This window comes from Lynx canadensis, chromosome A1, assembly GCF_007474595.2.
Source record: "Lynx canadensis isolate LIC74 chromosome A1, mLynCan4.pri.v2, whole genome shotgun sequence".
Taxonomy (NCBI): Eukaryota; Metazoa; Chordata; class Mammalia; order Carnivora; family Felidae; genus Lynx; species Lynx canadensis.
In genome coordinates this window covers 123,222,904-123,246,149 of record NC_044303.2, presented here as the reverse complement: position 1 = coordinate 123,246,149, position 23,246 = coordinate 123,222,904, and the positions used below count along the sequence as shown (strand labels likewise).

The 23,246-nt window shown below is 38.5% G+C and overlaps 1 protein-coding gene across 1 annotated transcript; it reads left to right on the top strand.

Moving 5' to 3' along the window:
- Positions 1-11,213: 11,213 nt before the first annotated feature.
- Positions 11,214-21,691, top strand: CA1H5orf46 (chromosome A1 C5orf46 homolog). Its single transcript, XM_030301240.1, has 4 exons — positions 11,214-11,283; positions 16,754-16,762; positions 16,931-17,066; positions 21,643-21,691. The coding sequence occupies exons 1-4, from the start codon at positions 11,214-11,216 to the stop codon at positions 21,689-21,691; spliced, it is 264 nt and encodes an 87-aa protein (XP_030157100.1).
- Positions 21,692-23,246: the final 1,555 nt, after the last annotated feature.

The window sequence follows — 23,246 nt, the reverse complement described above, 5'->3', positions numbered from 1 at the left end:
TTTAGTCTAGCCATATGGTAAGCTGCATGTATTGATTTTCAAATACTGAAAAGCTATGCTTGCCAGGTATAAGCCTTACTTGATCTGCTAGTATTTTCTTTGGGATTTTCATGTTTATGTTTCTGAGGGGTATTGATCTGTAATTTTCTTGTAGTTTCTGTTTCTGATCATGGTAGATGGGTAATGTTGGTCTCATAAAATGGCCAAGAAGCACAATGAAATGTGCTCAGTATTACTAGCTATTAGGGAAGTGCAAAACAAAATAAAAATTAGACAACACTTGACATCTGCTAGAATGGCTAGAATTAGAAAGACATAGTAAAAAGGGTTGGTTATGATATGGAGAAACTGGACCCCTCATACAGTGCTAGTGAGAATGTAAAATGGTGTAGATGTTTTGTAAAAGTCTGGCAGTTCCTCAAAACATTAAACTTAGAGTCATCATATGACATAGCAATTTCATTCCTATGTATATACTTAAGAGAAATGAAAACATACATTTATTCAACACTTGTAGGGGAATGTTCAAGAAGTATTATCCATAATAGCCAAATAGTGGAAACAACCCAAATTTCTATTAACTGATGCATTATAAAACAAGATTCAGTATATCCATACATTGTTGAATATTATTTGGCAATACAAAGGAATGAAATATGATGAATGCTACAATATTAATGAAACTTATAAACATTATGCTAAGTGAAAGAAGCTGGACACAAAAGGCCACATATTTTAGGATTACATTTATATAAAATGTCCATAGTAGGCAAGTCTGTAGAGACCAAAAGCAGATTCATGATTGCTTAGGGCTTGAGTGGGAGAGGATTAGGGAGAGGAGAGGAGGGCTGATAATAGGGATGGGTGTCTTTTGGGGGTAATGAAAAAGCTATGAAATTGATTATGACATCTATTAATGTACTTTAAAAACACTAAAATGTACACTTTAAATGGTTGAATTGCATGGTACATGAATTCTATCTTAATAAAGCTCTTTTTTTTCGGGGGGGGGGACAGAGAGAGACAGAGCATGAACGGGGTAGGGGCAGAGAAAGAGGGAGACACAGAATCGGAAACAGGCTCCAGGCTCTGAGCCATCAGCCCAGAGCCTGACGCGGGGCTCGAACTCACGGACCGCAAGATCGTGACCTGGCTGACGTCGGACGCTTAACCGACTGCGCCACCCAAGCGCCCCTTAATAAAGCTCTTAAAACATTTAGTTGGGAACTGTCCCCTCCTCTTCCATATTCTAAATGAGTTTTCTGTAGATCTGTTATTTGTTCATGGAATGTTTGATAGAACTCATTAGTAAAACTATCTTATTAGTAAAAATATCTTATAAAACTATCTTATTCTAGAGTTTCCTCTATTGAAAATTTTTATGGATTTCATTCTTTAATAGATATAGAACTATTCAAATTACCTCTTTCTTCTTGAATGGCTTTCTTCAGTTTGTGTCAAGAAATGTCCATTTCATCAAGGCTGTCACATCTATGGACATAGAATTGTTCATATCATTACTTATTATTCTTAAAAAACTGGGATCTATAGTGATGTTCCTTCTTTGGTCATGATATTGGTAGTTTGTGTCTTCAATTTATCTGTGCCTTTCTCTTTCGCTTTCCCTCTCTCTCTCATTGACAAGTCTGTCCAGATGTTTATCAGTTTTACTATTTTTTTCAAAGGGCCAGATTGTCATTTCATTGGTTTTTCTCTATTCTAAATTTAATGGATTTGTGCTCTTATCTTTATTATGTTAATTATGTTATTTCTTCTATTTGTTTTAAGTTTAACTTGCCTATTTAGGTATTTATTTATTTATTTATTTATTTATTTATTTATTTATTTGTTTCTTAAGGTGGAAGCTGAGCTCACTGATTTCTTTCTCTTTTAGTACAAGTCTTTAGTGTCATAAATTTATTGCTAAGCATTGTATTAGCTGCCACCCACAAATTTTCATATGTTTATTTTTGTCCAATTCAAAATATATTTTAGTATATCTTTGGACATCCTCTTTTACTCATGGATTATATAGGACTTTTTGAATTTAACTTCCAAATATTTGGAAACTTTTGACATATTTGGTTATTTGATTCCTAGTTTGATTCCCTTAGAGTAAAACAAACAAACAAACACAAAACCTCTGTATTATTTCAATTTTCTTAAATGCATTAAGGATTATTTAATGATCTAGCAAAATCTATCTCGAACAATGTTTCCTTTGCAAATGAAAAAATGTACATTCCACTGTTAGGAGTAGAGTATTTTATAACATAATTTAGGTCAATTTGGTTAATACTGGTATTCAGGTTTTCTGTGTCCTTCCTGATTTTCTATCTGCTTGTTCTATCTACCACCGAGAGACTAGTTTTGAAGCCTCTATCTATAACTGTCAATTTATATATTCTCCTTCTTGTCAGTTAGTCTTTGCTACATATATTTTGAGGTTCAGCTGTTACTTGTATACACTTATAGGATTGTTACTTGTATACACTTATAGGATCTTCTTAATAAATTGATCTCTTTTTGATTGCGCAATGTCTTTCTTTATCTCTGGTAATATTCCTTACTCTGAATACTATGTTGTCTGATATTAATATAACCGTCCCAAGTTTCTTTTGATTAGTGTTTGATGATATATATTTTTGCATTCACTTACACTTACCTTTGTCTTTATATTTAAAGTAAGTTTCTATGTACAGCATAGTCTGACAATCTGTCTTATTGTTGATGCATTTAGATTTATACTTAATGTAATTATTAATATTATTGTATCAAAATTCACAATGTTATTAGATTTTTTTTTAATTCCATCTATTTTTTTCTTTTTCCCTCTTTTGGATTGAATGAGTATTTTTTATAGATCTATTTTATCTCTATTATTGACTCAATACATATGCCTCCTTCAATTAATCAGTTTTCCTTTAATGTATAGTTTTCGATTCACAGTTTGACAATTCATAGTTTTCAAATCATTCTTTATCCACTACCTCATTTGATACCAGAAAAACCTTGTGATTTCAGTTTTATTATACTCTTATCTGGCATAGATAAATTATATGTGACTGACATAGAAATATTTACACTGTGAATTTAATGCTAGGGTCTTCATAATTTAGGGTAACATGACTATTTCCATGTGATCAAATTGTGCTTTTTTTTTTCTTAAGTCCCCCTCATTCTATCCCATGTGCCAAAGTGAGGCATGACCAAATACCTATTCTGGAATGTTGCTTCACCTTCAGCCACAACTCCTGCTGCTAGAAAAACAAAAGCCACTGGACTTTTAAGTACCTTCCTTATTGATACTTGATCTCTTGGCCTGAGCTTTGGCTCTCATTCCAGTGGGGCTCCAGAATTACCTCTGCCTCTAGCCCCAGCTGTCCATTCACACATTTAATTAGCATCCATTGAATACTCATGGCATTCATTCAGCACTGTCTTCTTACCAATCATGATTGTAGGCAGAGTATTTGAGGGTAAATAAGGTATGGCCCATGCTTGAGGAGCCTGTAGCTTAATGAAGGTGTCAAATATAAAATAATAACTATGACTCAGTATAATGCATACTATAATAGAGGTGTGTGCAAATAAGCGCACAGCAGAAGGGATTAATTTTGCCATGGATTAGGTCAAGAATGTGGTCACTATGTTTTTCTGAAGGATGAGTTTGTGGGAGGTGGATATTCCAAGTGAAACTAACACAGTGATGGAATAACTAATAGTCTGGAAGTATGGTTGGTAAGGCAAAAGGAGAAGCTGTATACTTAAAGAGTTGTGGGAGGTTATAATGCAAATAGTAACATGTATTAGACACACATTGTGCTAAGGTCTTTACAGCACAATCTCATTTATGCTGATAATTTTTTTTTATTTCTTTATTTTAGAGACAGAGAGCACAAGTGGGGGAGAGGGAGAGAGAGAGAGGGAGGGAGGGAGAGAAAGGGGGAGAGAGAGAGAGACAGAGAGACAGAGAGAGAGAGAGAGAGAGAGAGAGAGAGAGAGAATCTTAAGCAGGCTCCACATTCAGCACAGAGCCCAACATGGGACTCAATCCCACGACCCTGAGATCATGACCTGAGCCGAAATCAAGAGCCGTATGCTCAACTGAATGAGCCACCTAGGCATCCCATATGCTCATAAAAATTTTATGAAGCTGACACTCCTGTTATCTTCATATTCATGATGGAGACTAAAGTTTGGAGAGTACTAGCAACTTGCCAAATTTCACTGTTAGGAACTGGTAAGATATTATGTAATAAAATAAGGAATGTACAGAGACTGACCCTCCACAGTGGATGGGATATAAACAATTAGTGTGAGCATTTCAAGTACTTTCCAGGTAAATATTAGTCTTGATGAAGCCAGAAATGAAATCCAGGCCATCGGACTGCAGACCCGTGCTGTAAGACTTATTCTACACTATGACTAAGATAAAGTAGAACGATGGAAAATAAAACATGAAGGGCTTTATCCATCTGCAGTAAGCAATCAGGAAAATTAGAGAAGAGAAATGACAGAGAATGTAAACATAATTATGTTTAGAAACATAAAAATGGCAGCAATGTTGGGGTGCCTGGGTGGCTCCATCGGTTGAGCAACCAACTTCAGCTCAGGTCATGGTCTCACGATTCGTGGGTTTGAGCCCTGCGATGGGCTCTGTGCTGATGCTCAGAGCCTGGAGCCTGCTTAGGATTCTGTGTCCCCCTCTCTCTGCTCCTTCCTCACTCGTGCTCTGTCTCTCAAAAATAAATAAACCTTTAAAAAAAATGGCAGCAATGTTGAAGGGATGGGAGAGGCATACATTAGGAAGACGGGGTTGTTACTGCAACAGCCAAGACAAAGTCCCAAACTATGACACTTAACAGTGGAAACGAAGAGAATTTGATAAATTCGAAGGCTATTTAAGAAGAGAACTGATAGAACTTTGTGAACAAATAAGTTTCATGGTGGAAAATGAGTTAAAGAAAATTAGCATTTCTAACTCTTATAATTGAATGGATGACAATGTACTTGTCTGAGATTGTAACAGGGAAATAACAGCAGAAAAACTAACTGTGAGCTTTAATACTTAATGATCTGTGATTTCTTACTCCTCCCAACATTTTCTGTTTTTTCTTCTCCCTCCCTCCCTCTCTCTGTATTATTTAATGTTCATTAATGAAAGCAAATTTCAAGATTCATCTAGCTCACTTTAATTTTTACTTCTAATAACACTCAAGAGTCTGAAGGTTCATTCCTGGAAATATGTTATGCTCTTCAAGCCTCTTTGTTTTTGTAGATGTCATGTTTCCTACCTGAAGCGTCTTCTCCACAACTTGCTTGCATAGTAAACACCCACAAACCTATTTTTCAATGCCCCAAACAAATGATGCTTCCATGATTGCCTCCCAAGACAATGTTAAACACTACCTGATAGACTCCCATAGGAATCTGTTCATAGCTCCCACAGCATGTCTCATATTTAAATTGTAATCATTTGGTTACATATTTGCCTCCTCAACAAAGGTGAGGTCAGAGACTGGTGCTTTGCATTTTCTTGTCCTTCGTGCCTAGCAGAGCACCTGGCAAATAGCACAAGCTCAATAAATGCCCATTGAATAAGAAACTAATAAGCTGACCAGTGGCATAAGGATCAACTAAGATACAAGCTTTGTGTAGAAAGGTGACAAAGACTATGGTGACTCCTCAGTACATGGACACCATGCACAAGGAAGCCCTTCCTGAAGCCTCATGCATCCCTTCCAGGGTGGGTCTGAACCTTTACCTAGAGTGAACCAAAAACAAGAGAGGGGCAAATAATTTCCTCATGAAGAGCACAAGGGAAAAACATGCCCTGGATGTGACAGTAAAGAGAAACTGGGTCCTTCAATAACTTTCAACTTCCATTTTCGATATGTGATTTTAACTTCTCATATACTACCTTTTAATAATTTATCTGACCCCTCCTCCCCATTCCTGTCCTTCACTCTCTGATCTGGGGTGAAATGCAAGAAAACACTCTCGAGGGCCTATCCAGGTAGGGTTATCAGATTCAGCAAATAAAAGTACAGGATGCCCAGTTAAATTTAAATTTCAACTGAATAATAGATATTTTTTAGTATAAGTATGTCCCGTGAAATATGTGGGACATACTTATATGAAAAAAATTACTCACTGTTTATCTGAAATTCACATGTAATGGAACATCCTGTGTTTTATTCTATAGCCCTATCTCCGGTTTACTTTCTTCCAACGATTAAGAAGGCACTGTATATCCTGCACCTTTGACACATCAAACTGAGCTACAACAAAGGTGAATAAGGTGGTTCAGATCTTCATTCAGCAATCAGTGGGAAATCTAGAGACTAATGGGAAAAACAAAGCAGACACAGACAGATCTGTGAGCGAGCAGGCGAGTGCAAGCTTTCTTGTTTGACCTAGGCTTTTTGCCAGTAGCAGCCCTGAGCACATTCCCATGCAACACAATGTAATAGTTAAGAATACAAACTTTGAGGGGCTCCTGGATGGCTCAGTCAGTTAAGTGTCCCACTTAGGCTCAGGTCGTGATGTCATGGTTCATGGGTTCGAGCCCCGCATCAGGTTCCATGCTGGTGGTATAGAGCCTGGTTAGGATTCTCATGGTCCCCCTTCTCTCTGCTCCTCCCCTGCTCATGCTTTCTCTGTCTCTCTCAAAATAAATAAGCTTTTTAAAAAAAGAATACAAACTCTAAATTCACACATCCTTGAGTTTGATTCCTTGCTCTAGTTCATATATAATTTTGTAACCCTGGGCAAATTACTTAATTTCTCCAAGCTTGAATTCCCTTCTATAAATTAGGATAATAATAGCCGCCTCCCACATGCTTCACTGATATGTTTCATCTAAGGTGATACCTAACCAGAGAATCAACATTGGCCTATTATTATTAACCCTAATGCTGCTTGCATGGCTAACTGTCACTACATCCTCTGGGACAACTCAAGGTAGAAGAGGATAGGACAAGACAGGAGAGAGGAGCATAGGATAGAACAGGATAGGATAGGACAGGATAGAATAATAGGATAGGAGAGGGTAGAACAGAAGGGAATGGAATAGAAGAGAATAGAAGAGAATGATTAGTCTACCACTTATGTTTTACTTAGTATGTACAAGGCACTGTGCTAACTGTATGCGTGTATTTTCTCCTGTGATCCTTGTAACACCCCTGAGAGATATCATTACTCCTATTTCATAGATACTGGATCCAAAGCATAAATAAATTAGGAAATATTTCTAAGGTGGTAAGTCACACAACTTGTAAGTGGCAAATCTGAAACTCAAACCCAGTTCTGTCTGATCCCAAAGCCCATGCTTAACCTGTAGTAACACATACATCAAAATCTTTCTGTGGGATTTCCACTCTACATTGCAATTCTTTTCTGCACTAAGAACTCTGATGACTTTCATTTATGCATGGAAATGTCCATAGGAATTAAAGAATTCCATATTCCTTTCATTCTCGTATCTTCTCAGCAAGGACCAGGGGAAGGTCCTTATCTTCCTCTTCCCAGCCCGGATAAAACCATCTTTCATAATCTCAGTTTCTCCTCTACCTAAAGGCAAATTCATTTGCTTATGCCAATGAAGGATAAGTCACAGCTTCTTAATTGCTATTAATATGGCACACAATAGGGGCACCTGGGAGCTCAGTTGGTTAAGCGTCTGACACTTGGTTGCAGCTTAGATCATGATCTCATAGCTTGTGGGTTCAAGCCCCACATTGGGCTCTGTGCTGACAGCACAGAGCCTGCTTGGGATTTTCTCTCTCTGTCTTCCCAGCTTATGTGTGTTCACTCTCTCTCTCTCAAAATAAAGAGGCAAAATTAAAAAATATATATACATGGCACACATTGAAAGCTCCTTATTTACAATAGCCAGGACATAGAAACAACCTAACTGGCCATCAGAGGATGAATGGATAAAGAGGTTGTTTTGTACACACACATGTGCGTGCGCGCACACACACACACACACACACACACACAAATATACACACAGTGGAATGTTATTCAGCCATAAAAAATAACAAGGAAATTCTACCATTTGTAACAACATGGATGGAATTTAAAGGCATTACGCTAAGTGAAGTAAGTCACACAAATTATTGTATGATCTCACTTATATGTGGAATTTAAAAAAACAACACCAGCAAAAAAACCAAACTCAGAGGAAAAAGAGATCAGGCTTGTGGTTACCAGAGACAGAGGCTTGGGTGAGGGAAAATTGGAGGAAGGTGGTCAAAACATACAAACTCCCAGTTATACTAAGTACTAGGGACATAATGTACAACGTGACTATGACCAACACTACTATAACACATAGGAAAGTTAAGAGAATAAGTCCTATGAGTTATCACAAGGAGAATTTTTTTTCCTTTTTTCTTTCTTTTCATTGTATCTATGAGAAGATGGATGTTGGCCAAACCTGTTGTGGAGATCATTTCACAATACATGTAAATCATACCATCATGCTGTACATCTTAAACTTATATAGTGATGTATGTCAATTGTATCTCAATAAAACTGAGAAAACAAATAAAGTTTCTTTATGGCGTAGCAGGTATTTTATCTGTTATCTCCTATATCCTTAAATAGTGCAGACAAATAGGCACAAATTATAATATGTCCCAGTTTTACAGATGAGGAAACTGAGTGGCATCAATCATTTGCCAACATCACAGATATTAACTGATAAAACTATCACACAAGGCCAGGCTTCTTTTCTCAAAATTATTCTTTGATTCATTTCTTGTGTTGGGTATCTTCTACTTTAAGGTACTATTCTGGAAACCAGAGCTGTCTCAGTGAACAACATAGACCAGAATCCTTCCATCCTGGATTTTAACATCTCCTGGGAAGAGAGACATTAAATAATCAAACAAATGAGTGAAATGCTAAGAAGGAGGAATACAGGGGCACCTGGGTGGCTCAGTCAGTTCAGCATCCTACTTTGGCTCAGGTCATGATCTCGAGGTCTGTGGGTTTGAGCCCCGTGTTGGGCTCTGTGCTAACAGCTCGGAGCCTGGAGCCTGCTCTGGATTCTATGTCTCCTTCTCTCTCTGCCCCTCCTCTACTTGCACTCTCTCTCAAAAGTAAATAAACATTAAAAACTTTTTTTAAAAAAGAAGGAGGAATACAGAGTGTATAAAAGATTATGATAGAGGGATCTCAGATTAGAGAGTCACAGCTTTCCTCAAAAAAGAGGCATTTTAACTGAAATCTGAAGCTAAAAGGAATAAAGCAACAGAAGAGATAAAAAAAACACGGCAAACTGAGTATCAGACTAAAGTCTGAGTATCAGACCAGAAGGTATTTAGTCAGGATCACACAATGAGTCACTGACAGTCATAGAATCCAGCTACCCTGACCCTGAAAGTGGTGTTATTTCCTTGACACCAGACTACTGAAAGCTGAGTCAGGAACTTGTCTGCATGCCCATTTAGATGATATCCTTCAAAAGCTCTCTCCCAGGCCTCTCTCCTAGGTTACAATATTCAGTCTTTGCTCGCCTGTACAGTGTCTTATGGTGAATTAGAGCCCCCTGAGGGCTCAAAGCTTGTGCAAAGCAGTAGGCATTGTTAGCCTTTCCCATGTGAATACAGTCACATATCGGGGCCGATGGCATGGCTAACAGAGGAAGCTTGAGTGTTATTTTCCCACTAACACTACAGGACAAGCACAATGCTCAATCTTAAGTAGTGACTCTGAAGGCATAAATCTAACTTTTGAAACCTTCCTACTACGGACTACTATCTCTAGATCACAACCCCTTGTATAGGAGAAACAGGATCAGAGTCTTTTTAAGAAGATAGGTTGGAGAGACCTGGAAGGGTCCAAGCAGAGCCCTGATGGCTTTTAAGAGCAATGTGTTGCCTTGCAGGAAGTACTAACCTGGGAGTCAGAGGGCTATGTCCTAGCCTTGGTTCTGTGACACCAGACAAGCCTCCGGTTTCCACACCTCAATTAATATGATAGGGCCCTCTGATACTCACAGTGTATATGTTTTGGTCAATCTCTAAGTTTAGGAAGTTTATTTAGTTCCTAAACTAAGGCCTCATCCCAATTAACTAAATTTATCAGGATAAATTATCAGGATTAGCAGTTATCAGGATAACCAATGTCATATAGACTTGAACCAAATTTTACCCCATTGAGCGCTTGTATTCCATAGGGATAGTATTTTGCACCTGAAATCCATAGTAGCATCTCAATCCCAATATTCCTTTTCACTGAGTGCAAAAATTTTTCTTTTCTTTTTTTAATGTTTGCTACATGCATTGAGTGACATGTATTCAATTCTGAAGAAGATAGTCTTGACCCTAAGGAACCTACAGCGTATTGGTGGAGACGGTAAACACACACCTATCAGGCACAGAGCAGAGTGTCCACCTCTGCCGGGAAGAACCACAGCAAGCTTCCCAAGGACATGAAGTCAAAGCTGAGACCAATTAGAAAATCCATACTAAGCCCCTTGAAGACTCAGGAGTGAATAAAACACTCTGCCCTTTGATACATGGACCAAAGAAGAAGAGAACTCAAATACTTAGTTCTCAAACAACATGCCAGGGTTCTAGAAGGCAAACGATAGAGTCTGGAGTGGGGTGGAATCATCATCATCAGGAAGGTTTCCCAGGGAAGGGGGCATGTAAACCTGAGCCAGAGGAATAAGTAGAAATGCTCTAAGGGAGATGATGGGGAGGATGTCCAGGGAAAACTAAAGAACATGAGGTAAAGACATGAGGGTGTGAATGGGCGTGCCGATGTGCGGACAAGCAATTAGTTCAGAGCATGGGAAAATAAGCAGAGTGCACAGGGAGGGGGATAGGGGAGGAGGCACACCTCACCAATCTGATTTGTTGCTTCCTCCCTGGCCCTGCATTGTAACTCTGCCTGATAACTATCGAATCATCAATGCTGGCACTGGAAGTCTCTCTAAAAGAGTTACTCCAGTGCTGTTTATAAAATACACAGTAGAAAAATCAACAGGGGTTTTCTTCCCCTATATGAAAAACTTTGGTTTAAAAGACAGGGCAGGGTTCATCAGTAGAGATCCAACAGCAAGCTGCGCAGATATCTTGAGCAACAACCTAAATTCCATAGCAGGTGATGTCACCTATAAATGCCCTATAAATGGAGGAAGTCTTCGGGTGCATCTGAATGATTTATCTGCACAGATACCCAGTGCTACAAGCATGGCTGTCTCAGCACTACGGCTGACGATTGTCCTAGGACTACTGGTCTTAATCCTGACTTGCCAGGCAGGTAAGTGCTTCTGACCGCAGCTCATACCTTGTGCACTGTCAGCCAGGATTGCAGGGAGGTGGCAGCACTGCTCCAGAACATAAAGGGGAGAGGGGGGAAGGGGATTGTGGGCAATGCAGAAAGAGCACTGGACTAGGAGACAAGAGGCAGATCTTCTAGATTCTATATTGTTTATTCTGCTCTGATCTTATTATTTCTCTTCTTCTGCTGGATTTAGGCTGTCTTTGTTGTTCTGCTTCTATTTCCTTTAGGTGTGCTGTTAGATTTTGTATTTGGGATTTTTCTTGTTTCTTGAGATAGGCCTGGATTGCCATGTATTTTCCTCTCAGGACTGCCTTCGCTGCATCCCAAAGCTTTGGATTGTTGTGTTTTCATTTTCATTTGTTTCCATATATTTTTTAATTTCTTCTCTAATTGCCTGGTTGACCCATTCAGTCTTTAGTAGGGTGTTCTTTAACCTCCATGCTTTTGGAGGTTTTCCAGACTTTTTCCTGTGGTTGATTTCAAGCTTCATAGCATTGTGGTCTGAAAGTATGCATGGTATAATTTCAATTCTTGTATACTTAAGAAGGGCTGTTTTGTGACCCAGTATGTGATCTATCTTGGAGAATGTTCCATGTGCACTGGAGAAGAAAGTATATTCTGTTTCTTTGGGATGCAGAGTTCTAAATATATCTGTCAAGTCCATCTGATCCAATGTATCATTCAGGGCCCTTGTTTTCTTTATTGACCGTGTGTCTAGATGATCTATCCATTTCTGTAAGTGGAGTGTTAAAGTCCCCCAAGAGGCAGATCTTCTAACAAAAAGAAAGGATTTTTATTCAAATGTGCTTCAATTACAGCCTCTACCCTCAGTGAATGAATGAAGTTTGGAATGACCTTTTTTCTTATGTAGTCATGTGATACCGCGACACTATCATATTATAAATTTCGTGACAGCTGGGAGGGGAATTTATTTTTGATGATTCTAACTAATAATGTTTGGAGCGAAAAAAATGTATACTCTGGAGTAAGACTCCTAGGCCTGGTTCTACCATTAATCAGAAATCTAACTTCAGGCATGTTAGTTAACCTGTCTGGACCTCACATGTTGAAGGGAATATCAATAGTTAACTTCTCATAAGTTATCATGAAAATTAGAGACAAAAACTGTAAAAACATCTGGTCCTAATAAGCACCCATAAATATTAACTGCCATTGTTATCACATATTATCTCATTTGATTCTCATAATAATCCTCTTAAGTAAAAATGCCAAGTTTTATCATGCTCCTTTGGCAGGCTGACAGACAAAACTTGCAGAAGGAAAGTCACTTGGGCATAGACACAGGTAGACGTGGCATGCCTGAGTCTGAAATCCCCAGTCCCTCCATTCTGTCCGTTATGATTAAGTGCCTACTTCTTATTTAAAGATTTATTTTTTAATATTATTTATTATTTTGAGAGAGAGAGCAACATCAGGGAAGGGGCAGAGAGAGAGAATCCCAAACAGGTTCAGCACTGTCAACACAGAGCCTGACGGGGCTTGATCTCAAACAGTGAGATCATGACCTGAGCCAAGGTCAAGACTCAGATGCTTAACAGGACTGAGCCCCCCACATGCCCCATGCTTACTTCTGTTATGCCCGTTCCAAGGATATAGGGGACCACAAGGCAGCTTGCAAAATTCTCATTACTTTGGCCTGCAGAATATGGTGAGCTCTTGACTGGTCTCAATTCAGAAGGATAGGTCAGAAAACAAAGCAGTGTAAATATTTAGTAACAGAGCCTTTTGCTTTTCTAAATGTAACTGGCAGAACTCAACACCCTCAGCCACCCACAGTCCCCAGCACAATATACAGACACACACTCTAATGAAATTATCACAGGGGCACCTGGGTGGGTCAGCTGGTTAAGCGTCCAACTTTGGCTCAGGTCACGATCGATCTCATGGTTCATGAGTTCAAGCCCCACGTTGGGCTTCTGTGCTGACAGCTCAGAGCCTGGAGCCAGCTTCAGATTCTGTGTCTCCTTCTCTCTCTGCCCCTTCCCCACTTGTACTTTGTCTCTCTCTCTCTCTCTCTCTCTCTCCTCTCTCTGTCAAAAATAAATAAAACATTAACAAAAATTAAGAAAAAAAGATTTATAACAGAATTACCAAAGAGGTGGCCTCAGACACTACCGCGTCCATCAACTCCTTAAGTAATCAACACAGCAAAGTGAAAGGTGAGATTTATATCCTAAGGACCAGTCCCCAGCTCTGTCTCTCATAAACCCTAAAACTGGTTAAATCAGTTCACTGCTTTGAACCTCAGTTTCTTCATCTGTAAAATGGGACAACAATCAACTTCACCTGGTCAAATGAATATGCCTTTATATCACTTGTAAACAATAAATACTATACAAATATCAGCAGCACTGTATTTTTTTCAGAACTTATAATTACATTGACTGAAAAACTCAACCAAGTAGTTAATGTAAATAAAGGCCAGTCCATATTATATTTGAAAAGAAAAAATATTCTGCTATTAGCTTTAATAGTTTGTTTACAGTATTTCAAATTTCTTTGATTTTTATTGTTTGTTTTTCTGTTTTTCAACATTTTCAATTTTCTTAATATTTTAACCACTTTTTTAAATTTTCATAATCTCCTAAAGCACTACAGAAAAAAGCTAATATTAATCAATTTTGTTGCTACTATTATTAATATTAACATATTATTATAGTTCATAATATATGTACCCATTATTATATATTGATATAATTTATTATATATATGCACCCATTATATTATATATAATATATATTCATGATAATACAGCAAGCATTTATTGTGGACTTACCTTGGGCCTGGTACTGTGATAAGTAGTGTATGTATGTGTGTATATATATATGTATATATACATATATATATACACATTTCATAGATATTTTACAGTGAAGATATATAAAAATATCTTTCAATATTGACAATAACACAATGAATAAATTGAGAGACAAAGTTATTTAAGAATTGTGTGCAAGGTTCCATGGTGGATTTTTTTTGTTTGAAGACAAGAATCAAACTCAGGGTATACAGGACTCCAAAACATATGGTCCATCATACTCTAAAACCTCCTATATAGATGTGGTTCAAGGACTGGGGCCTATGATCCAATCTTCACACATATTCCAAACTGCTCTTTGCATATTGACAGGCTAGCATTTTGTGTCGTATTAAAATAAAAAGTCAATAAAATTAACTTATTATGCAAGTAACCATATAGCAACATGGGAAAAAAGGAACTCACTTTTCATGCAAGGAATTGCTGTTTTGTACCTGGTAAATGTCTTCAGGGGAAACTGCTTGAAGATAGTATTATATCATGTAGATAATGTGCTCTGTGGAGTTAAAACAATTTAGGTTCAAACCCTGGCTCAACCACATTCTGATGTGTGATTTTAGGTGAGTCATTTAACTTCTCTGAGCACCTGTTTTCTCTTCTATAAAACTGTTAATACCTTCACTGAACTAAATAAAGATTAAGGCACATCATGAAAACACAATCCCAGTACCTGCTCAGTTGGCATTATCTTTCCTTCTTCCAGTGATGAGAACAGAGCAATTCTGGTCACTGATGGTGGCCCTGCACTTTATGTAAGGATCATGTCTAGTATTTCATTCATATCTCAACTCTTAGCATATGCTATGTACCTAATAGTAAGCTGAAAAAAATACTTACTGAATGAAAACATTAACAGCTGAATGAATAAGTACTTGGTAATTGGTATACTGATTTTTGGTTATAGGTCCCAGTCTGGTGCTCCTATCAAATCTTTTCTTGTGGCATAGTAAACAACAATGTTTGCAAAATCGAAAGCCACATGTTTTGACTAAGAGTTTCTATTTTAGGTACAATACAGATGCAAGCCTTCTAACATAATTTTTGACAGCCCTCCACACTAAAAGCTAGTTATGTCTCCTTCACTCAGGAGTCGGGAAACAGTGCCTAGATGTTGGAACTCTTTGAATCAAACTTGTGGTGGGGTTACCATGTGAAATACAGGACACCAGTCTAATCTGAATTTCAGATAAACAATGAATAATCTTCTAATATTTACTTATTTTTGAGAGAGAGAGAGAGAGTGAGCAGGGGAGGGGCAGAGAGAGATAAAGAGACACGGAATGTGAAGCAGGCTTCAGGCTCCAAGCTGTCAGCACAGAACCCAATGAGGGACTCAAACTCACAAACTGCGGAGATCATGACCTGAAGTCGAACGCTTAACCCACTGAGCCACCCAGATGCCCCACAATTTTAGTTTAAAATATGACCCTAAATATTGCATGGTCATTCTTACACCAAAATTAAAAAAAATTGTTGTGTATCTGACATTTAATTGGGTATCCTGTATTTTTATTTACTGAATCTGGCAACACTATGTGTGAGGCTACACTAAAACTAAAGACAAAAATCCCACTTTATCCTGGCACCAGCGTCCAGAGGGGAGTCCACTTGAAGCTACTAACTGCCACTCTTCCATTACTTTTAATCTCCTGAACCAGTGAGACCACTAAGCAAAGCCAAAACGCCCCAAAGGAACTTGCATGTCACCAACATCACTCCCTGGACCCTTGGTCCTCATTGCAAAAGGCACCTGATTAAAAGTTAAGGGTACGAAACCTGAATTTATAGTTCCATCTTCTCTTGCTATTTGCGAGGTCTCTTGCAAGTCACTTAATCCTTTCATTTTCTTAGTCCAGTGAACTAAGAACTGCATCCCTCGTAAGACTGGTCAAGGGTAAAATCACACAGCATTTACAAAGTCATTATTAACAGAACTATAAAATGATGTACAAATGATAGAATTTCTCCTTGTCATCATCCTTATTATTCTACTTTCAATCTTACACTTGTGGTTAGATCGTAGCTTTGCCGTCAAAGGCTATTCAGCTCATTTTTGTTGTTGATAACTTGTATTTTATAAGTAATCTCTGTGGTAGAAAAATTAGACAATATAAAGAAACAAAGATATTTCTATCGTTAATAAGGTGGGGGGCATTATGCAGTTCTGCGCAGGGTGCTTACAAATCCAGATTTTAGTACTAGTCAGACATGGGATTGAATTCTGTTTTGGCTGCTGACTAACTGTGACTTTGAACCAGCTCGTAAACCTCTCTCAACTTCCACTTCTTGAACTTTAACTTAAGAGTTTTGCCTACCTCACAGGGCTGCTGTGAGAATAAAATGATGTAACAACATATTAGCTTGTCTGACATAGGAATATGCTCAACAAATGCTACCCATTATTATGCCATCATTATTCTCATTACCGCTTGCCGGGATTGCATGGAGAAAAGTACATTAAAATGGGCATTCTGTATTTCAATGCTGGAACTGGCTGCTTAACTGTGGACAAGTTACTTAACTTCCATGAGCTTCAATTTTCTCAACCAGAAAGGAAATCAATGTCTACCTAAGTATCGACACCTGTTGTTTTTAGGAACAACTGAGATGATGCATGTGATGACTTTGGCCAGGCAGGCATTAAATGTTCAACAAATATAACTGTACGAGGCTGTATAATTGATGAAAGGGGGTAAAAAGTGGTCTAAGGGTTCCCTTCAAAGAAAAGAGGCTTCCCTTTCTTGTTGCAGAAAATCACTTCTGAGATTCTGTTTTGTTTTTCAGATGACAAACCAGATGACAAGCCAGATGACTCAGACAAGAAAACAGAGCCAGATTTTCCAAAATTCCTAAACCTCTTGGGCACAGAGATCATTGAGAATGCAGTGGAGTTCATCCTCCGCTCCATGACGAGGAGCACGTAAGCACTGTGACAAACCTTGCTTTTGTCCAGTTTGCTGTTGGTAATGACCGCATTGCATTAAAATGAATGAGAAACAAAACTGTGGTGCATGACAATGTATTATTTGAGTTGAAAAGTATTGCCCTATATTGAGATATATTTGCATCTGAATGAATTTCCCTGAACTCTTTTGGAGTGTACGCATTTCCAACAAGTGCTTCTGTAAAATATTTTTAATCTCGAGACCAAGTAGGAAGGAGGAAGTGCACTGGACCAGGGAACAGAATGCCAGGTTCTGGTCTTGACACATGTGCTACTTGGCTGGGTGACCTTGAGCAAGGCCCTCCCTCGCTGAGTGCCTCAGTTTCCTCATCTGTAAAGTTAAAGGAATAAAGGACCCACCCAGGGCAGGCACTGTAATTCTTTGGTGAAGGTGGTGGGTAGTGATGTGTTCATCAGTGATACATGTGGTGAGTCCCGCCTTTATTTTCTAGTTTGAGAAACTCAAGAGGGTTAGAGAGACTAGCTGATCTCTCCTCAGAGACAATCTGGAGAACCTCTCATACGAGTGTTGATCATGAGGGATTGCCATGGTGGCAGCGCATACAGCCCATAATCTTCCCAATGTTCTCCACCTGCTTCCGAGCCCCTGCACACAACTCCTAACACATCTTACTCCAGTCTACACAGGCTCTGATTTTCACATCTACTTCACCCTGTTCTTATTTGCCCCACAGCAATCTCCCCACTTTCAGCTCTCTGGGATCCAGTTTGTTCTGAATTGCCAGGTGCTTTCAATCTCCACCTCATGGAGTCTCTGCCTCTAATTCTCTCCTTCCTAGATCCCTAAGCAGAGTTTGACAATGTGTGGTCTATACTCTCCTGGAGAATTTATACAAAATGAGTTTTCCTTCATCCCATTTGTGTCTTCCTAGGACAAAGCTAAGGGTACACTTGAGAACAAGCTTTCTGGTAATTCTGATATCCCATCAATTTTGAAATGCTCTGGACTACAATGCTGGGCCTTGATGGTCCGCATACCCTTTAAATTCTTATTCACATTTTGTGTAAGTGTGCATCTTTGCATTTTTCTTAGGAAAATGCTTCTGACTTTTATTAGATTCTCAAAGGGGTCTATGACCAATAACAGATTAAGCATCACTTCTCTTTAGAAATCATCAGGGGCCATGTTGTAATCTGTGATCTGCTTAGACCAATATATTATCATGTGGATGGGCAGGATTCTGCATACCATCCTTATGCACAAATTATTGAAACTCACAGATATTTATTTTTGCATTGTTATTTTTCTATTGTGGTTGCTTTTGCAACTGCTGAGTTTACAATGACTGTTAATGTAAACAAGAAGAAACTGACAAGCAAGCAGGAGCAACGCCCACTATGTACAAAGTACATATTACACTCAAGCTGAATTCCTATTGTTGTAAATCAAAACAACAGCAAGCAAGGAGTTGAAACAATATTTCTTTTTATTCCTTCCCTGCGGAATTCCCCAGACATGAAATAATACTGCTTTTATTATTCTCTGTTAACCCCGGAAGCTCGCTGTTGGAAATACTGGAGAACTGCTTGCTGTCAGCTCAGGGTTCAGGAACAGCAACTCCACTTCAACCATCTTCTCTGTTCCTCGTTGTTTTCTACGTAAATGATGTTTTTCCTGTTTCTGGAACTTAAAACCATCTCAGGCTGTCTGACCTTGCTTTCGTTTCTGCCTAAAAGGCTCTTCCCTTCTCTTGTAGCTAGTGCTTGTCCTGCAGCTCATCTAAAAGTCACCTCCTCAGCGGGGCGCCTGGGTGGCTCTGTTGGTTGAGTGTCCGACTCTTCATTTTGGCTCAGGTCGTGATCTCGGGCTCCGTGCTGGCAGCATGGAGACTGCTTGGGATTCTTTCCCTCTCTCTCTGCCCCTGCCCTGATGGCGTTCTCTCTCTTTCTCTCTCTCTCAAAATTTATAAACTTAAGAAGTCACCTCCTCAGAAAACAATTCTATAATCACTCTTATTAACACTATCTTCTTTCATTCCCTAGTTTTCTATTACTTTATCTTGTGCAATTATAGTGCACTATATATCTATATATATATAGATATATAACATATATCACCACCTTTATTTTCAATCATGTGGCTATATGAAAATAGGGACCAGATCTAACTAGCTTCTGGCTCTAACACAGTACCTTATAGGTTAAGTGAGGCACTTAGTGAATAATTGTTGAATTGATTAATTAAGGAAAGGTATCTTCAAGATCAGATATAAAACCTATTACTGCAATTTGACTGAGAAATCCTGGGGGATCTTTGTTGAAAGACATAGCAGTCCTTGCTCAGGGGAAAAATCTAGCTGTCCTTTGTCTAAGGGAAGACCATAGATAGAATGGGGATGGGGAGTGGGAGGAGATCATCAAGAAGTATTTCTAAGCACTTAGTATACACAAAGTAGGGGCAGAAATTTGAAGGAAAAAACTCAAATGTAAATCCCTTCTCAAAGATTTGCAGTCCTTATGGTATGATGACCCAGCAAAAGCAGTAATGACTAATATGCTAAATAAGATAAATGTCAGCAAAACATCACACATTTCTACAGAAAGGAGCTGTAGTTGATACCAGGACGCTTAGGGGTATGTTTATAGCAAAGATGAGAGCAATTTGGGTCTTAAAAGACTCAGTGAGATTTGAGTAGACAGAATGACAGGAATGGGGTACTTGATAAAGATGAGAATTGTCTTTATTTACTCCATATCTTGATGCCTAAGTAGTGTGTCAGGCATGTAAAAATACTAGATATGTGCTTTCAGGACAGTGAATACAATAGCTCACCTTCTCCACTCTGGATTACTTTAGAGCCATGTGAACTGGATTCTGGTCACCATTGTTCTGAAAAATATACATATTCTTAATTCTTCTGACCCCCCCCCCCCCCCCCCCCGCCAAAGGCTCCAATTGTTGTGAATTTCCCTTCACCTGCTGGGTTTCCATGACATGGCATTTTCCTGTTTCTCTCCCTACCTGTAGCCACTCTTTCTCATTCTTTTTATAGGGCTTTTCTTTATGTATCTTCCCCTTAAATATTTCTCTTCAAAGCTCCAAATGTAACCTGCATGGGTTTTCACATGGGTAGTATTGGAATCCAATGACTTCCAAAATCAGATGTCTATTGCCTTCTTTTTTCTGAGCTACAGACTGAAATGATTAATTGCTTGCTACAACTGCTCCCCAAACCCATCACCCCACAAACTTGCTCCTCCTCACATGTTCCTTATCTCCTCACATGTCACATCCCCACCCACCTGGAATCCAGAAACCTCAGGGTCCTTGTGGATCTTTCTTGCTTGTCACCACCTTCATCACAATGCTGAATATTCTACTTCTAAATTTTTCTCCTGTATCATTCCTTTTCTTCAACTCCACTGACTAGTTGGCCTGGTGGAGTCCTTCATCACCTCTTTACTGAGTTCTTTTTATTAGATTTATGGTGAGTTCCACCGTTTCTGTCTGTCCTCACTGCAAACCATCCTCTACTTATTACCAGAGTTATACAGTAAAAACACAAGTTAAGTTCCATCACCGTCATTCTTCAAACCTTTTTTCTTGAATTTCCACAGCCTACAAAATCAGAACAAATGCATTCAACTGGTGTTAAATGTTCTTCCCTGAAGCCAATCAATTGCATATCTCACTCCTGAAGTCAAACACCCGATGCCCCTAATGACAAATGATTTGTTTCAGAACCGGTCATGTATGTATAAACCCCTAACATGTTTGCACATGGCTCTTCCGTCTGCCAACAAGGTCTGGTCCCCAACTCCAACTCCATTCTGTTTACCCAGAAAGTCTAATCATTTTCTAAAGTCCAATTCAAAGACAAGCTCTATGAAGACATCACAGACCCCTACAATTACAACATGCAGGTATTCATACTTTGGATTTCATTATGCTTTGTAGGAACTTTCACATCGATTTTCTTTCCCTCTAGTTGTTTTAAATTACTTGTATCTGATTGTGTCTATTTTTTCCACTAGACTGTAAACTCCTCACAGGCCACATTTTAATCATCTTTATCTTTTCAGTACAATGGTTCTAATACTAACCTCAGATCCTGAAGATCCCAGTTTTAGACTTTGCTTTGCCATTTATCAGCCATGTGTCTGGGACAGGTTGTTTAATCTCTTTGAGCTTTAGAAGTTTTTTCATATACCATATGAGATGAAAATTAACTTATCCATTTATTTAATATTTAATTCCAACATCTATTCATTTATACTATATGCCAGGCACTGTTCTAGTTACTAGGGATATATTACTAAACAAATACACCAAAATATCTGTCTTATACAATTTATATGTGAATAGACACCCATGAATAGATTTGTTGGCAAACTGAAAGAGATAATCATGCATAAATAGCTTGCAAACTACAAATGTTATGGAAGTCTTAAATCTTATTTTATTTATGACAGGAAAATCTGCAGAAAAAAATAGTGGCTCAAACATTATAAGACATTCTAGTGATCATTCTAATATTCTTGCTTAATCTCAATCATAATCCACTTTTTTCTCTTTCTTTTATTTTTCAAGAGGATTTATGGAATTTGATGATAAACAAGGAGAACATTCTGCAAAGTGACTTCCCAGGTGATTCTTAACTTACAATTTACAACTAAAATAGAATATTTAACAAAGAAAAAGGATCTGTCTCATTTTATTCAATTGATTTGGGCACCCCCATGCCTACTTATAAGCAGAAAAAGCGGGGTTGTTTTGGTTTGTTTTCGCTTTCGTTTCTTTTTTCAATTTTTTTTAAATGTTTATTTATTTTTTTGAGAGAGAGATCACAGAGAGCAAGAGCATATGCAGGGAAGGGGCAGAGAGAGAGGGAGAGAGGGAATCCTAAGCTGACAGCACAGAGCCCGATGTGGGGCTCCATCCCATGAATCGTGAGATCATGACCTGAGCCGAAATCAAGAGTTGGATGCTTAACCAACATCATTATTGGTTGGACTGTCCCCTCCATTCAGACAATCTTAATCACAAACACGTACATTATTATCAGGATACTGAGGTTTCTCACTGAATCCCAAGAGCTCCCAAAGGACTAGAGCTACATGTGTTGGACTTCTAGACCTGTACTGTCCAATAGGTGGACAGGCGCCCCTGCAGTAGTTTCTTAAAATTAATTTTAAATAGAAGTATTTTTTTCACCATAAAGTCACTGACCTAATAAGATTATCTTAAGAGAGGAGGCCCAACTATGGGAAGAAACAAGAAAGCACTGGGAGTTAGGAGACCTGGTCCTGCTACAATGCTATCAGTAACTTGCCTGGCGCACATAGCACCTATGACGTGAGGGGAGTGTGTGCACTAAAATAGAAGGGCCCATGTAATCGTGCAATTAGTTACTCATGAGAAGAGTGAGCTCTGCTGAACCTCATTCCAGGAGAAAAGACTAACAAGCTCTCTAGTCCCATATAGTTGTATTTAGAGTAGTCCCCCCTTATCTGTGAGGGATACATTCCAAGATGCCAGGGGACACCTGACACCGTAGACAGTACGAATCCCATATATACATTTTCTCCTCTACATACTTACCTATAATAAAGTTTAATTTACATATTAGGCGCAGTAAGAGATTAACAACAGTAACTAATAATAAAATAGAAGAATTATAATATGCCGCAAGAAAAGTTATGTAAATGTGGTTTCTCTCTCTCTCTCAGAAAATCTTATTGTACTGTACTCCCCCTTCCTCATCTTTTGATGATGTGAGATGATGAAATGGCTACATGATGAGATGAAGTGAGGTGAATGACACAGGCACTGTGATACAGTGTTAGGTTTCTGTTGATGATCTGACATTATATCAGAAAGAGGATCTGCTTCCAGACCTCTGTTGACTGTGGGTAACTGGAACTACAGAAAGCAAAACCACAAAAAAGGGGGAACTACAAATAGTATAGTCTGAGCGCTCAGAAACACCTGCTTTCTCCTTATTCTATTCTTTCCTGAAAAGAAAGAAATATCAAAACAGAAATGATATAGCTGGGAAGGTAACTATTATATCAGCAGCTAGCATGAACTGAATACTTACTCTGTATTAAGCATTAAGCAGAGTGTTATGTATGTAGTACCTAATTTAATTCAAACATCACTATGACATGGTATTCTTCCTCTTCTTTAATTTT